Raw genomic sequence first — 17,024 nt, forward strand, 5'->3', positions numbered from 1 at the left:
CGATCAGTAGCAGCCCCCCCCTCCCCAGCACCTTGAGACCCTCATGGGTATGCAGCGCACTTTACAAATGAAATGATTGATTGATTGATTAGTACATAAATGAAGTGATTGTTCTGCACCATAGCGGGGAGTTAGATGCAGTGATCTGGGGATTCCTACTACATTAGTATAGCGATGCTATACGATGATCTATTGTATTGCTGGAACAAGACATTAACAATGGCTCCCGGGTGTACGATTAGTGCGAACGCACCAGGCGTTGACTTCGGGTGGGGGCATAATTTTTGAAAATGTGTATTTACATTTTAAAAACACCTGCTGCCTCGTTCCTGGCATCTAGCAACTTTCAGACATCAATTAAAATGTCAAGAGAAGTCCAGTGATTAATCATCTACCTAGAAAGAGACCGGAGGTTTGTCTAGTGGACGTTTTGACTCATCCTAAGGTAGCCCAGAGGGCTAAAATGCCTACTGCGAAGAATGTTCACCACGCAGATAACAAAGTGCATATTATGTAAATAGGTCAGTGGGTTACTGCTTCTGTAAGAGAGCTCCTTTTGTTACTTGTCGTTTATATGTCAAAGTCCTAATATAGAACATTGAGCTATTAACTGTCACCCTAGAGCTGCTGCAAACTGCAAGGTATATGCTAGAGCTATATGTTTTTTGCCCAGTCTTTCATTATCCTAATCTTGTGAAAGGGACTCATTTTGGGCATAAAACAATTCTTATTATTATAGAGAACCCATTGCAATGATATTACGTTTTAAATTCTGAATTTGTGCTTTTCCTGAATAAGATCTTTAACTACATTGCCTGCCAGTATTGATAACCTGCCACTCCTACACTACATCTTGTAGTACTGTCTTATGTAACATTGCCTATACACGGATTTACACATGTATGATTGTCTCTGTGCAATGTGTGTGTGGTGTAAAGTGCTCTGACACCTTACACTGGTATGAGTGGTGCTATAAAACTAAATGAATCTGAGAGACAGTGGTTATGGAGACTTGAGAGGTACTGTTAAAGGGTGCTAGTGAGGGAATCCGTCGTGGAGGTGGTCATTGGGGGGGGGGCGCCAACAAACCTTGTCGCCAGGGCGCCCCCAGCGCTAAAGCCGGCCCTGGGCTCCCGCACCACTGCCATCGAGGGAGAGGTGAACTCCTTGGGCACTTTACAACTCTGGGATCCTGTGGGCCTAAGAAAAGGACAATTGAGCTTTTGGGGTAATCGACGGGCTTTGCTCTCAGTGGAGTTGCCTTGCTAATGGTGCTTCGGCAGCTTGACGTTGTCTCGATGGTAGAACACGACAAACCTTTCTCGTTCCGAAGTCACCTTTTTCATGTGCAAAGTCATGTCTAAGTTTTGAATATTGTACAGAATATTTTAATTGTGTCAAATATGATTTCTTTTTACACGTGCTGACATTTTAACGCCACCATCGTCTCCCGATAAAATACATGCACAATATTTCTGAACAGAAGTCAAACTGAATGTTAGAGTGATGAGTATATGATCATACTGCAAATCCAAGTAATGGGTTTGTCCTTTGCTTTCCAGGAGAGTACCTCATCCAGAAAGGTGACACCATAGCAAAGATGTTCCTGATAGTCAACGGGAAGGTGACGGTTTCCGGTCTTGGCGAAGAGGCGAAGAAAACCTTCCTGATGCCCGGGCAGGCCTACGGTGTCAGATTCCTTTTCGAACGCGGGCTTGTAAAAAGAACCCTTCAAGCCGAAAATTATGTAAACATCCTGAACCTTTCCAAAGAAGACTTTGAGAACGTTTCCTCCTTTTACGAAGACGTTCAGGAAATAGTCCACAACAGAGGCCGAAGGCTGCTCAGTAATAAGCTGTGACCCCCAAAGCAAAGCATGACATCAAAAGCTGGGTCGCTTGCAATGTACCTCTGTTCATCTGTCCTACACTTTGAACCCCTTTCCTGCACTCTCTTATACCTGTTCGTGCTTTGAGCTTCTGTCTTGCGCTCACTTTCCCTTTATTCCAAGCTGTGGACCTCTGTCTACCCTGCTCTCTCTTCCGCGTCACCCCGAAGTCTGAACCCCTTACCTTGCTCTTTCTGCCACTCTTTTCTTCGTTTGAAGCCCTTAATCCAGATGTTAGGCTCCATGTGAGCACCCTTGCTACATACAATACGTAATAAATATGTTCTTGAATGAGTCGAAAACCTGTTTTATCTTGTGCATTTTTTGCTTTAATCTTCTTTTGTAAATGAATGCCCGCTTCATTAGTCTGTTCTTTTATGTATTTGTCGACACGTCTTTAATCCTGGTAATTATCGACTTTTTAAAGGCCCTTTACTTTAAAGGGCGAGTTACGTAGAGGGCTGTTATACCCCCTTTCGTAAGATGTTCTATTCTCCAATACCAACCAATCCCTCTTACTGGACCAGACACAAACAGAGCAGGTGTGCAGCCTGCCTGCCCTGCGCTCTGCCCGCTGCACCTGCTTTAATCCAGGGCTCTTTCCTGTCGGCTCACAGCTCCGCGTCCCCTTTAAGGCCCCTCCCGGTAGCGGAGTGAGGACTGCGGCAGAGATGAGTGGAGGACCGAAACCCAGAGTCTTCTAGTGACCAGGGACGGTGCACCCCGGGGAGAGGACTGGCCAGTCTCATCGCCTGCACACCTCCCGCATAGTCTGACGCCACCTCTACGACACGGACACAGGAGCCCCAACGCTCGCCACCCTCCGGAGTGTCCCCACCAGAGCCAAGACACAGCGAGTGCTAGGGGGGAGAGGGCTACAGGCAAAAACAGACTCGCCCTCCCCCGGGGCACATCGGAGCCTCCAGCATCCCACCGGCGCAATGGTGTCCTGGGCCATCTCCCGGCTGGTGGTGTGAGTATTACCCGGGCATTGGGGCCGCGAGGGCTATCGACTGCTGCATCCCTTATACCTAATGAACCGGGCCGCCCTAAGCACAGTATACATCCCCCGGCAACATCCGTCACGACACTCCGTCATCGCTATAACATCATTCCAGGCACCACCATTCACACACACGGCATATGGTCCTCACAAACAGTAAGTCGCACAGCCGCTGTGCGGTTTGAATGATGAAATACAGCAATAACCGAGGCTCCTCAGGGACTGGGTGCCACTGCACCAGCCGCACCAATGGAACCCACGCCACCCTTAAGTGTATCACAACTGCCCAGTGTTATCCCAGACCCAGCACAGAGACCAAGCTCCTTTCGCTATTGCAGACCAGCGTCGCCCGGATCTTTGCCCTCCAACAGGGAGCTGAGGCAGGCACCGCGCGCCATGCACTGGCTCCCGACAGAAGAGGAGAATCCACTCAAAACACGCTGCGTCGTCCATGCATCACCGCATGGGCGTGTCCAGCGCATCTGCTTTTAGCACTCGATGACACGCCCAAGGGTAGCAACTACATAGTCGTTGCCCTTCCCTCGCTTACGAGAAATGTCTGATGGCAGATTCTGCGCGAACAAGGATCCGTCCTCGGGATTTCTCTCCTCTATACCTGATACTTGATCCCGACTTCTTAGCATAGAAAACCTCACTTGTTAATCGCCTAGGACGGAGGCAGCAACGCGCTCTAGTTTCCTAGTCCCATGCAAGAGTAGCTCATTCAGATTTGGATTTCTTCTCTGCTTTCTGGACCTGTAGCCCTGCTTATCTAGTTTTAAATGCAGCACTGCAAGTACCAGACTGCAAATTTAAAACCTGAACTGGATGAGCTATTACTACGCGGAAATCAAGTATTCAATTTCCAGGACCGACTATGTCATTTCTTACCACACTTCCAGGAGTATAGCCAATGTATTATACACCCCAGTCATAATTAGGGTGACCAACTGTCACGGGTGCAAATTCAGGACAGTGAGTGTAAAAATTCAGGACAAAGGGTCAAAATTCAGGACAAAAATTCAGGACAGGGGGTCAAAATTCAGGACAAAATTTCGGGACAAAAGGTAGGTTTTACAGACACATCAAAGGAGGTCGCACATAGTATATAAGTAATCCCATTTATATCCTAACATATTCATACATTTGCAAACCTATCCATTGTGTATCCTTCCAGCCATCATTTCACTCATCCATCCCTCCATCCACCCTTTCACTCATCCATTCACCCACCTTTTCACCCTATCCATCCGTACACTAATCCATCCACTCTTCCATCCAGCCATTTATCCTTTCACCCATCCAGCTATCCTTTCATTTACTCATCCAGGCACTCATCCTTCCACCCATTCACCTTTTCAACCATCACCCATCCTCCCTTTCTCTCTCCATTGACCCTATCACTCATCCATCCTTTCACTCATCTATCCACCCATCCACTCAATGATCATCCACCCTTTCACTCATCTATCCATCCTTTTGCTAATTATCCATCTATTCACCCTTTCAGTCATCCATTCAGCAATCCATCCAGCCATCCTTTCACTTACTCACTCGCCCACGTTTTCATATTAATTATGAGCTGAGCCTTTGTCTGCAGAGTTCCAGACAGAAGAGGCCCATCAAGAACGTCACCCTCCCTGTAGTTCCTAAAGCAAGGGGTGGGGTGGGGGAGTGTTCACTATGCCCCTGCACATAGGCAATCTGAAAAAGTGGAAGTCCTGAGTCATGCATGATGCACAGTGCTAGGACGTGAGGCAACTGTGACATGGTGTTGTTTCCAGGGCTTTAAGCGGGATGAAAAAAGGGGGAGGGTCTCTCAAAAGGGGGTTTTCGATGTAATTAAAAGTGGTATTTAAAACACCTAAGCTAAAAATCTGTGTTTAGCATAGTGTGCCGCCAGACTGGTATTTTGCCTCTTCTGTCATTGTATCCAGATAAATAACAAGTAATGTTACACCTACAACAAGCCAGAACTATTGGCTTTGTCAATGGCTGTTAGATGCATAAAATAAAAATGCTGCCACCATGGCTTTGTTGAAAATAATATTTAAACTGTACTTTTCTAAAATGATGAGACTGAAAGCACTCTAGCCCGAGCCTCTTCTTTTCAACTTGTTTCACTAGCTTCTTTGAATGAACTGGATTCTGTAGCAGCATTTATTTTCGTGTTTGCACATTCCTATCATCTAACAAAATACGCTGCCCTAGACCAGGGCAGGAGGAGGCCCACTGCATGCAGTAACACTCCAGCAGGGCCCATTGTCATTCTGTATGTGGCAATCATCAGCCCATACAGAATGACAATGGGGTGTGGGGCTGCTCTTGTGCTCCGAGGTGGAGTGCGAGGCGCCCCATCAGGGAGAAGAGGCCTCTCACAGGGAACAGCTCTGTTCCCTGCAAGGCTAAAATTACGGACAAAAGGTGTCCGTAAAAAGGATCCTCACGGACAACGGACGTGAGGTCCGATTTACGGACGGTCCGTGAAATTTACGGACGGTTGTCACCCTAGTCATAATTTCCAGTAGATGCCCACCCCCTCATGCACCCCTGATTGACACTCCTCTCCCTTGCCTCTTTGACAAGTCACCGTTCCTATTCGACATCACACCTCAGGGACTTGATAAGATATGTTATCCATTGGGTTACAACCACAAGTAGTTTTAGCCCGCCTTGGCCTCTCTGCCAATAATTATATGGCAGCAAATTAATGCCACTCAGAGATTGGGGTGAGCAGTAAATTCTGCTCCACCGTTGGAGCTTTGCCCACTCCGGCCTCTGACTGGAGCACAATGTTCGGGAAAAACTCCACGAACTGTCGCGTGGTGGAATTTTTCTTGCACATGGTTTGCCAACTTTAAGTTGGGGGGCACAGCAGGAAAAAGTATGCGCTAGGACGAATCTTAGCACAATTTCTCGAAGTGGGCGGTAAAGCAGGTCACTGCCATTTGGATTGAGAAGGCTGCCGCTCAAGTCAAAAATCTGCTCGAGCGGCAGAAAGAAGCAGCTCCCTTTTGCACGGTGTGTGGTGACATACGTGCTGATTTTACAGCGTGGAACAAGCATCTGGTGCTACAATCAGCTTGAAAAGTTTTTATTTAACTCTACAGAATACCACAGAGTAGAACTCTGCGAGTTCCACCCACCCCTACTTAGGGACCAGGTTGTTATTTTAGTCACAGAGGAGGCTCACTCCTATGGGGCCTTTGCATACTTTCCAAAAGAAGTGAATGCAGCCAGAGGGCTGGAAGGACACCCTGTCATTCTAGAATCTATGCAAATGTATAAAATCTTTGCAGCTTGTCCACTTTTAACTTTAGTTTTCTGAAGCAGCTGCACAGTGGTGTGAACACCAGGGCCGGACTGGCCATAGCGGGCACCAGGCATTTTCCCAGTGGGTCAGAAGGATGAGGGCTGGTTCTGGACCAGTGGGGGCGTTTTTTATTGGGGGCCGGTTTTGCGGTAGTGCTGCAATATTGCCCCCTTGTAACAAAAGCAGCCGCAGTGTTTGCCACCAGCACCCCCCTCCCCCACCTCCCCTGGGAGGGCAGTCCGACTTAATTGCCAAGGCTGATTTGCATTCTAAGTCCGGCCCTGATGAACTCTACAAACATTACCCTGGCTCCTCTGCTGCACCACCATAGATCCCATTGATTATGATGGTGCTGCAGAGGACATAGACCATGACAAATGTACTGCACCGTATTATCGCTGCTGCTGTACCTTTGTGATAGCGCTCACTATGCCTTAGTTATAAGTCACACTTCACCTGTACCAGGAACCTAATTACGCCTCCATCATGATTCCCTCTAAGTACTATTCCCCATGTGCAGCAATAGCACATTTGCGTGCACTCTTTCTTGCTTGTGTGCGCTACCGAGTGATGAGATGTGCAACAAGACAGGAAGACCAGCTACCACTTAAAGGCAAATAACAAGCTTTGCTATTAAATTAAAGATACTTTTTAGTCACTAATTGGTTTAAGCACTGAATACGTAATCATACATGCACTCTGTTACTCATCCTTGCACTTGTACATCCATTAATCACTTATCATTCATGCATTCACCAACTTACTCAACCACAATACAGTGCAGACACAAATTCAGCCACGTACAGAAGATAAATTGAAAGAATAAAAGTAGAAAAAAGGTGATATTGCCTAATGATGTGGAGAAGTGTGGCTCAGGGGTTAGAGGCGGCAGACCCGGAAGCTGAGATCGGCCCTGGACCAGGGTTCAATTCCCTGCCTCGGCAGGGCTTGGGCTCAAAAATTCCACGGACTCGATAATTCTCGCTCCGGTGCCTTCTCGACTCTTGGGTTCACACTCTGCAACTCTGGGAAATAGCTTGCTTAATCTCCACAACGGCCCCTCGCGGCGGGATGCCTGGCTTTCACCTTGTGGATACCCTGCCGGGGTTATCTCACAGGGGAATACCAGGACGGGTTCCCTAAGCAAGCGCCGGGAAACCCTTTGTGGGTAGCTGTGCGCTATATAAGCTCAAATACATTTACATTTACATTTAATGATGGCAGAAGTATGCTTGCAATAAAAAAATTAAACAAAGCAAAAGGTGGACGCCTTGCAATGGTATTGTACATAGTTGTGGACGTCTTGCAGTGGTATTGTACATTGTGAATAGTTCAAACTGACTGTCTGGCTAGCTGTCTTTCAAACTTAAAACCAATGATACAGTATGGATAATATCACTCCATGATGGTCAGCTAGTTTAACTGCAGCGGGTGTGCAGGTTGCAGGACACTGGAGATGAACTGAGTGTTAAGCAAGTTACCAGTTACCACTGTCTTTGGAGCTGCAGCATGCTTCAAATAAAAAAATTAAAAGAGGAGAAGGAAAGAAATAAAAAGGTACCTAGAAGTAGCAAATGGAAGACTGAAAGACATCCCTACCAACTTTGGCACTGAAGCGCACTCATTTTCAGACAGATGTACACATTTGATCAGACAAATTTCTTCACTTACAGGGCAAGAGACCCAATGCTCTATGCTGTCATGAACGGAAGGAGAGTGCAAATGACACACATACAGACCAGTGGCAGACCAGGGCTGCCCATAAATCCCTCTTTATATTTATATAGATGTGTGTGTGTGAATATATATATATATATATATATATATATATATATATATATATATATATATATATATATATATTTTTTTTTTTTTTTTCTTTCTTTTTTTTTGTTTGTTTTTTATGATTGTTTTTACAGGGTTTTGGCCTTCCAAAGAGACTGTTTTTGTATTTCGTTTAGAGGGTGGTAGGGAATTTTCTGCAGAATGAATGTCAAAAACTCCCAATTCAAAACATGGTGCCAAATAATGAATAAAGGGAAGGTGTTTCTAGATAATACTTTATTATTCTCCGAAGAATATACTGATTCACATTTCATGTTGTGGGAGAGGTAGAAGCTGTCAGGCTAAGGCATTCACTATGTTAGACTACCAGGGCTCCCTTCTGCAGAAGGCTCTATTTTCACTCATTGATTTATTTAACCACTCAAACACTTTTTTACTAGCTCACTTACATTCTTATTCTATCACTTGCTCACTGACACAATCATTTTCTAAGTCCCTGCTTCAAAAAGTTGGTCATTATTTGTTCACTTACTCACTTCATGCTTCACAAGCTCACTTGCTTATTCACTCCTTTGTAAACAAACATTCACCAAGACACAATCTTGCTTAGCCATTTATTTATTTGCTCATTCCTTCACTCACCTCAATCCCTTGCATAATCATTCAATGACTTACTGACATCCACACTCTTTCCTTTGCTTTCCCACTCACCTACTTCTTGCTCACTCATTAATGAATCTTTCACTTGCTTATTTACTCATTAATTTGCACGCTTGCCTTCCAATATTTCACTTTTTCATTCATATACTCATTCCCACAGTAAACTGTCCTGTTGGCACACTAATCTAAGGATGTGTGCAGAGATCTAGGCTAGTCCCTGGTTATGTGTGTTTCTGGACCTGTAATTTGACCTGGGCAGGCGCAGCAAGTGTGCCTTCATTATGGGCAGTGGTGTACTATCTGTCTTTGGCTAGCGCATAAAGCTGTAGTGGCAGAATATTGTGTGGTTACAGAAGATCACTACTCTGACCAGAGCTTTCTATCTGTGTCACAGGCAGCTAGGACTACTACCCACTTGATTAAAGTTATGCTATTATGTGTATGCCAAGAGCCTGGTGTTGGCATCCCATTTATATGTGTAGTTTACATGCATGTGTAGTGCATGTAACTTGTGATAATAGGCTGTGTGTGTGAATAAGCCTGAGTAATGGAGGACAGTGGGATCCATTTTGAATGCCCCTGACCTCGCACAGTAATAGATGGAGGGTGAAGACTGTGCTCCTAGACAGGGGAAGTGTATTGCCTGCATTTCTGCAGTGGGAGGGAGGAGAGCCAGAAACATAGGTGAGGCGGACGGAGACTAGGCTACATTTAGAAATTCCATGGGGCCTTTTGTTAGGAAAGAGCTGCTGATTAGTCTAACTGAGCACTGCCTTTGGTGGATGGTGAGGTGGCTGTAGATGCCGACAGTTTTGCTTGTGTGAAGTGAGGAAGTTTATAGATCAGTCCTATCCTTTTGTCTGTTCATGATTACTACTTAACTTGGGTTGATGACAGCCAAGTGCAGAAACTTCGCACCCCATGTTCCCTCTGTTGTGGCTGCTCTTGGTTAGAGACAGCCCCAGTGCTACCGGCTGTGAAAACCATCACTTTACACAAAGCCTGTGTGTGGAGAGCATCCTGAGAAAGAAAATTGAAATCAAAAGCACCCCTTACCAGTCCTACAGTTTGAGACAGAGGAACAACATCCCCTACTAAAAGTTGTATAAAAAAGTGGGATCCTAACCAACTCACTTTGGTACAGTTCCAAGTCTTTTCATGACCAGGGCAAGGTATGTGTCCACACAGTACGCAAAGGACTGCTGTGAGACCGGTGCTGGTGTCTACCTGCCAATCACTCTCCCACTCACCTTACATCCGCACTTTCTGCTGCGGGAGCTGTGGATCTGCCTGAAGCACCTGGAAAGCTGCATACCTGGCGAGAGAGGTGAGGAGTATGCCTGGCCCTGCAGGAGAAGAGACTTTCCAGGAGGAAAGAGCCTGCTGGCTTATAAACATCCAAATGGAGCTGACTCCCTGACAGTGAGTTTAAAGTGAATAATTTGTTAAGCCCCCCCCTCTAGTCTCTCACCCCAATTGCTGGTGGAAATTGCAACTGGACAGGGACTGCATTTGTCATAATCAACATATGCCCAGTTGGGGGCTCAAACTACTATGATCATCTTAGGCCTGGATTGAAGCTGCAAATTCCATGCTCAACGTAGGCCCGGTCAAGGCTGCTACTGTCATAGTTAATGTAGACTCGGCCTGGAGCTGCAACTGCTGTTAACGTTGTAAACCCGGTAGGGGATGCACCTACTGCTGGGCTGATTAGGACTGCAATTGATGTGAGTATCAACAACCCAGCAATGATTGTCCTTGGCTCATGCAGGTTTGAATTACCACAACCTTCCGAGACTGCAGCGGCTCTGCACCTGTGACGGCTGCATGGACTCAAAGATGGAGATTGGGTGGGACCCGGCCTGCATCCGACTTCCCAGGTGGCCTAGCAAATGTGTTGTTCACCACAGACGCAGTAGGAGAGGTGCAGGAGTGTTGCTTGAGTGATTAAGATACTATCGAGGACTCTATAATGTCAATCCAATGCACTGAGGGGGTAATACTCGAAATTGAGTGTGCTTTTAACTGTGAGGAAGAAAAGGCTACACCTGAGCTTGATGTACGTTATTCATGTATTTCCCAGAGAAAGGAGAAAAGCAGCATGTAGAGGGATACACAGGAGGGATTAGTGAATGGCTCAGGAAGGGTGTAGTGCCACGAAGAAGAATCCTAAGCAGGGACACTGAGGGCCCGATTCTGATCTCTTTTGGAAAGCATCCAGACCAAATCAGTTCCGGAATGCTTTCCGTACTACTTAGATCTGGGAAGTCTGATCCACCGAGTAGGATGCATTCGTATGCATCCGGATACGATTTGGTCAGATTCCCATTGACTTCAATGGGAGCCTATGTTCCGAACACAGGCTCCCATTGAAGAAAGGGGTGGCTGAGGAAAATTGTGCACCCTGTGGTGGGTGCGGTGCCTGCCACACTGTGCATGGTTGGGAGGGGGGCTCCCATGGGTACCCCAATGGGCCTGATTTGGAGGGCCCTGGGTGAGGGGCGGCCTGCTATGGGCCCCCAAAGACTGATTCCCCAGCCTTTTCGTTCGGGACAAACCGAATTGGAAAAGCTGTCCGAAACAGTCATCGTACTTGCTCATTCGGAAACCAAGTCCATAGAGCTGTACAAATTGGCTCTAGAAAGACTCGATCTCTCTGAAAGCCTTTAGGAACCAATTCGGTCTGCCCTAATGGTTCCCAGGCATCGTACTTGGTTGTTCAGAAGTGGGAACGAGTTGGTCGGAAACAGGGGCTCTGGATCGGTTTTGGCAAACCTGAATCCGATTCGGAGCCCTTCCGATCTACATCGGAATGGACCCTTAAGTTGTATATCAAATTGAATTATGTAGGATTTAGTGCAAATGTGTGATTAAATATACATTTTCTCAAATGATAAGGCACTGGGCTAAACATGTGCATTATTGAGACTGTTGAGTTTGTTGAGTGCTGAGCTCGAGCACCCCACACTGCCACCCACATCAGTTTCCTACATATTATGAAAATTCTTGTTTTGTTTTTTTATTAGCTAAATTGAAGCATTGAGATGGTACTGCATATTTAATGAAATGATAGATTAACATTTCTTTATCGAATACAGATTATGAGGATAGTGAAATAGTCTTGTAGAGCACCACTGTTTCACAGCAGTTTCCTGGCCCTGAAAGAAACAGCCTAGGAAAAACCGAGGAGCAAGTCAAGCTGGGATAAACATATACATTTGTTTATTTTTATTTTTATGAAAAGGCTGAAACTGGAAAAATTGCTGATGTGTTAATGGATAAAATGTCAGTATTTACTGTCAAATAAGAAAAAGAACGCGCCCCTTGCCTACAGCACCAAATCCGTGGAACATTCAATTTGTTACTGTTGGTTAGGAGGAGTGGGCAGGAAGTACATTTCTTTTTCGAGTATACAGAACTTTCTTTGTTAACTGCTCTATAGGTAAAACAGAGAGCCTTAAAATAGACTGTTTGTGAATGGGCAACCAATGTAGATTTGCAAGATGGGATGAAGTAGGAGAGTGTGTGGGAAGAAATGGGGGCTTGAATCACTGCTTTGCGTATGAAAATAGCAAGCAAAGAAAAAAAGCCCCATTCTTAAAATTCGAAAACAGGTAGCAGCCAGATATTGATTTAGACGGATTATGATAATTTGTCAAAAAAGACTCCTAGGTTCTTAGCAAAACAGACAGGCGTGAAGCAAGCTTCCAGCGTAGGGGGCAACCAAAACGGTGATCAGATTGAGGTATCCTGACTAAATATGAAGATCTCAGTCACGTCCCTGCTGAATTTGAGGCATTTTAAGCTCATTCACATAGTCAAGTCTTCCATAAAATTCCAAAAGTGTTTTTTAATTTCAAAGAAATGATCAGAAATTGACACAATAATTTGTGTTTTTTGGCGCAAGTGAAAATGTCACAGCCATAGGAACGGAAAATTGTACCAAAGGAGAGACATAAATGTTGAAAAAGGATAGGACTCAAGGAGGAGACTTGTGGTACACCGATCTTGATAACGTTTAATGAAGAATTGAGCATGGTTTCTGTTGTAGGTTTGTATGGTCCCGATGAGGTGTATTTTGTAAAGTGCATTGAACATATAAACAGTCAATAAAGATTTATTCATATTAAGGTGACATGCGTTTAGCTGATTTCCTTGTAGGGTTATGCTATGCCCCGTTTCAAAATGCAAACTGATCTTCAAATTTAGTTGCAAATGTTGTTGCTATCAGCCAAAGCAAATGCAAGGTATTATCTGGGGAAACTAACGAGACGTGTGATTACATTCCAGTGTTTCCAAATGTGTAATTACTTCCAACAGATCTGCTAAATCAGCATGGGTGCGCCCCAACACAGTTCCATCTAGTGGAATTGGTATGCTTGTCAAATATTTAAAGGCAGCTCCATTACATGTTCTAGCCCAGACTTGATTCCTATATTATGGATTTTATTTGAAAGGGGATTGTTAAAGTATGTGGTCAATGCCATGAATAGATCAATATAGCTCACTTGTGTCCTTAAATTGTTGTGCATTTATTCAGAAAAAGAGACCATATTTCACTGGTCCACTGTTGAACATCTCCATGAACACCCTGAATCAAATGCCCTGATTCATCCATTCATGCCATAAACGTAACACATGCTTGGGAAATATTTATTGAGCAGGGATTTTGATCTAAACAGGTGTTCTTCATTCACCCAGTTTACTAAATGTGTCCCTGGAAATGGACAGTGACAAGTACTTTTTATACAAGGGACGCATTTCTGAAGTCACCGAGTGGAACTAACCTCCTTTATTCACCTTATACGAATAGGCTTAGGCAAAATCAAGTGGATTGAATTGAAATTAATGTATGTTTGGAGACATGAGCTCTCGCCCATTGCTTTCCAGTTTCGTAATAGTCTATTAGAGGGTTTACTATTTCCCAGCACAATAGCAATTCTTTTATTGACTTCAAAAGATGAACGAGTTGAGTGTGTCTGATTTTAAGCCTGAGACTTGAGGATTGTGCAAGTTAGCAAAAGCTGTTGGGTCTAAGATATGAGTCCAGGCACTATGTGTATTTTGTTAAAGAAAATATTTAGAAGGGAAGGAAAATGAAAGAGGTTATACTTCACTATGAAAAAAATCAGCCCATTTAGTAGTTTATTTGTCTGAATTCAATATCAGAGACCTAGAGAGATTTATAAACATCCAATATTTCTGCACCACAAGCTCTGGATGGTGCTTTATGAGACAGGGATAACTGCAACTGCCCCTAGATATTTGAGCAGAAATAAAGTATGGTCTCTTTCTGTTTAGAGTACATGGACCAAGGTGGCCTCTGGATCAGTAAGTGTGTAAGCAAATAGGTTCCGCTGTGCTTAACCCCTTCCAGGCTCATGACGAGCTGGGCTCGTCATGGTGTAGCCTCCTCGCACACTGATGACGAGCCCAGCTCGTCATGAAAGCATTGAATTTAGTAAATCCCAGCATAGAAGGAGAATTCCACTAGCGCGGATGTGGTTAAGGAATGTCCAAGCTGCAGACGGCTGAATGATACAACCAGCGCACTGCTTGCCACATTTAAGAAGTCATCATGCCTCAGCATCGAAGCATGATGGCATATGTACTGTTGTTTGGATAAACCTAAGAGGGAGGTTTAGGACATATCTGGAGTATTGTAAGTTGTCGCCTTAATATGCATTGTGTGGAGAGTGTTTTAAGAGGGCAATGTAGAACGTCATTCAGGCCGTAAAGAGAAATTGGGGAGTGTTGGCATTTATGGTATCTAGAACAGTACAGTGTCCTTCTTCTTCTCCCACTCCAGCTAGTAACATCATAATGCATGATCACTGCGCTCTCTGCTGCTCTACAGATCAGCATGCCTGTGCCCCACCAATAACCTCTAACCTTAGTGCCCTACTAATATCGCTTGAATCTCCATTTGGGAGTTTCAGGACCACGCACTAAAAGCCGGCCAGCACAGCCAAGTACCTGTTCCTACCACAAGCCAAATATTTTGCCACTAAGGGATGTCTCATAAGGAGGCTGCTTTTAATGTGTAACTTCTGTAGACACATTTCTGAAACAATGTTTGTGTCTCCCAATATTTTTGAAAGTATATCTTTACAGAAATGTGTACGGTCAGCTCTCAAAGAAGTCGGTGTTTTCGTACAGTGATTGGTTTGCGACTTCCATGTCATTTTGTCCAGTGACCGATGTGCTATAATCATTTACAGTACAAAATGTCCATTTACAGGAGGTCACAAAACCAATATATCATTAATATGCATGAGGCAGCAGCCCTTTTGTGATCCCCTACAAATTCCTACTAATGCATTGATGGAAGACTGCAGGTGACAGCAGACTGCCAACCATCCATGTGCTTGCCCGCAATGCTCAATGCTATTTTTAAGATCTCACCTGAGCCAGCGCATGCGCTGCATGACATTTGGTAAGTGGGTTTTGAAAGTGCTACCACAGGCGTTTGCTGGCCTCAAGCTTGGGGTTACGCGAGCGTGCAAGCGCGCAGCCGCCATCTGTCTTTCCTCTGTCACGTGTCATTAAGTGCATCGCGATCGCGATCACTTTCACTTTCGCAGCTGCGTCACTTTCACGGCTGAGTGGCAAATGCTTGTTTTCCTTATATTGCGCTTGTCATTAATATATTGGGAGTTTGCCCCTACCACAGCAACATGCCCCCCCCCCCACTAACCTGCAAAGTGTTCAGCAGCTTTCAGCTACCGGGGTCCTGGGGACCTTCAGAGATCTGTTATCCACGTGGTTCGCCATTGGGGGACGTGAATCAAAGTATTTTGCAAGGGCCACGTTGGAGCTCTGCTCTATCATAAACTTCGTTGCATTGGTAGGATCAGCCTCTGTCCCCCTTAAACTGGTACCTGATGACTCCTCAAGAGACAGGCTGCCCCCATAGGCTGGGGCCATAAAAAACTCCATAATCAAAGGTGGAGTCTGCAATGCTAGCCCCTGTAATCCATATTGTTGGCACTCCTGTTTAATGAGTTTCTTTTCCACGGTTCCTGTCCCTTCAGGCTTTTGGCAATTCATGGTTCTGGCATTTTTACCTCCCATTCCAACACTACTCCTGCATGTTTTAGAGCAAGGATACCCAGATAGGCACGGTCCCTGTGCTGCAATCTCCTTGCCCTGAATCAACATTGAAGTTTTTGGTGGCATTCTGCTCGCTACCATTTGACGCACACAGACATAAAAACCAGGACGCCACTGGAAACCAATGATGCGTTTTGGTGTTCCTACCACCCACTGAGCAGCGCTGGACGCTACCAAGGCTACCAGCACCAGTACCCAGACCTCGATTGGCCGTTAGATCCCTTTACTCCCAGAGCAGGGCTAAGCAATTCTGCATGCCGTGTCTGATAAAGCTGATCTCCTTTCACTAGCTGCAGAGAAGGAACAGTTTATGAGGCTGCTATGCGGCCACCATCTCACTTCCTACATAAAATGAATTTAATATTTTCAGTGCCTTTTTAGATAAAACCTAATTATAGGTAGAAGACTCAAATGTTTGTGCTTTACATTACACTATTTATACTAAGGGTGAGTAGTTCGGATCGCAAATTCTTAATTAATTAGATTATTATTAAAAACTGTTACAAATTTAAATAAAAACATGTACTATTAGAATGTAGTTATACAAATATCAGCTCTCTGTACGACTTCAATATACTTCTTATTTTTCACAGAGCGCAAGAGTCAGAAAAAAATATAGCCGTTAAATATAAATGTTAGTGCTGAGTTAATGAGCTCTGTGTAGTATTCCCTGCTTAGAGATATGCTTCTAAATGCAGGTTCAACAGCAGAGCTCCCCCCAACTGACATTTCCACATGCTGTCCTCCTTGTAGCTGACTTATGCTTGCGTCCGTTGTTTTGGTGAATCTGTTTTTGACTTCTAATTTTGAAAAAAGTTAAGAAAATATCCTTTTGCAGCATTAACTCACTGTCAATTGATTTGCTTAGCACATCCCTGTCATCTAGAGGTTTTGTCCAATTTAGTTTAAAAAATGTTTATAATGCAAAACACCCTCGGTATATTGATGGAGAGTTACATTTGTCAGGAACTTAACACCTTTGACGCTTATGATGAGCTGAGCTCGTCATGAGGCACAGTGGAGCTGTGCTCATGATGAGCTGAGCTCGTCATAACTGTAGCGGGACGCCCACGCGGGGCTAATTCCCCTCCTGTGCGGGCATTCTAAAGGAGTATATGGAGTCGTGACGAGCCCAGCTCGTCATGAGCACAGCTCTGCTGTGCAGCATGACGAGCTGTGCTTGTCACAAGCACCGCGGTGCCGCGCGCGGCCCCCCTCTACCCACACCGCGGGGGTTTTAGCCCTGCGTGGAAGGGGTTAAC

The 17,024-nt window shown here is 45.0% G+C and overlaps 2 protein-coding genes across 2 annotated transcripts in view; both read left to right on the forward strand.

Moving 5' to 3' along the window:
* Window positions 1-2,179, forward strand: part of LOC147703391 (uncharacterized) — a 9,287,842-nt gene extending 9,285,663 nt beyond the window's left edge. Inside the window, exon 47 of the mRNA XM_086931832.1 lies at window positions 1,563-2,179. Coding sequence (XP_086787958.1) covers window positions 1,563-1,861 — 299 coding nt within the window. The 3' untranslated portion in view covers window positions 1,862-2,179. The remainder of the gene's footprint in view (window positions 1-1,562) is intronic.
* A 378-nt stretch (window positions 2,180-2,557) lies between these two features.
* The window catches only part of REEP2 (receptor accessory protein 2), a 105,514-nt gene continuing 91,047 nt past the window's right edge, over window positions 2,558-17,024 (forward strand). Inside the window, exon 1 of the mRNA XM_086931833.1 lies at window positions 2,558-2,861. Within this exon, the coding sequence (XP_086787959.1) occupies window positions 2,830-2,861 (32 nt within the window). The 5' untranslated portion in view covers window positions 2,558-2,829. The remainder of the gene's footprint in view (window positions 2,862-17,024) is intronic.

This window comes from Lissotriton vulgaris, chromosome 7 (assembly GCF_964263255.1).
Source record: "Lissotriton vulgaris chromosome 7, aLisVul1.2, whole genome shotgun sequence".
In the NCBI taxonomy this organism is placed as follows: domain Eukaryota; kingdom Metazoa; phylum Chordata; class Amphibia; order Caudata; family Salamandridae; genus Lissotriton; species Lissotriton vulgaris.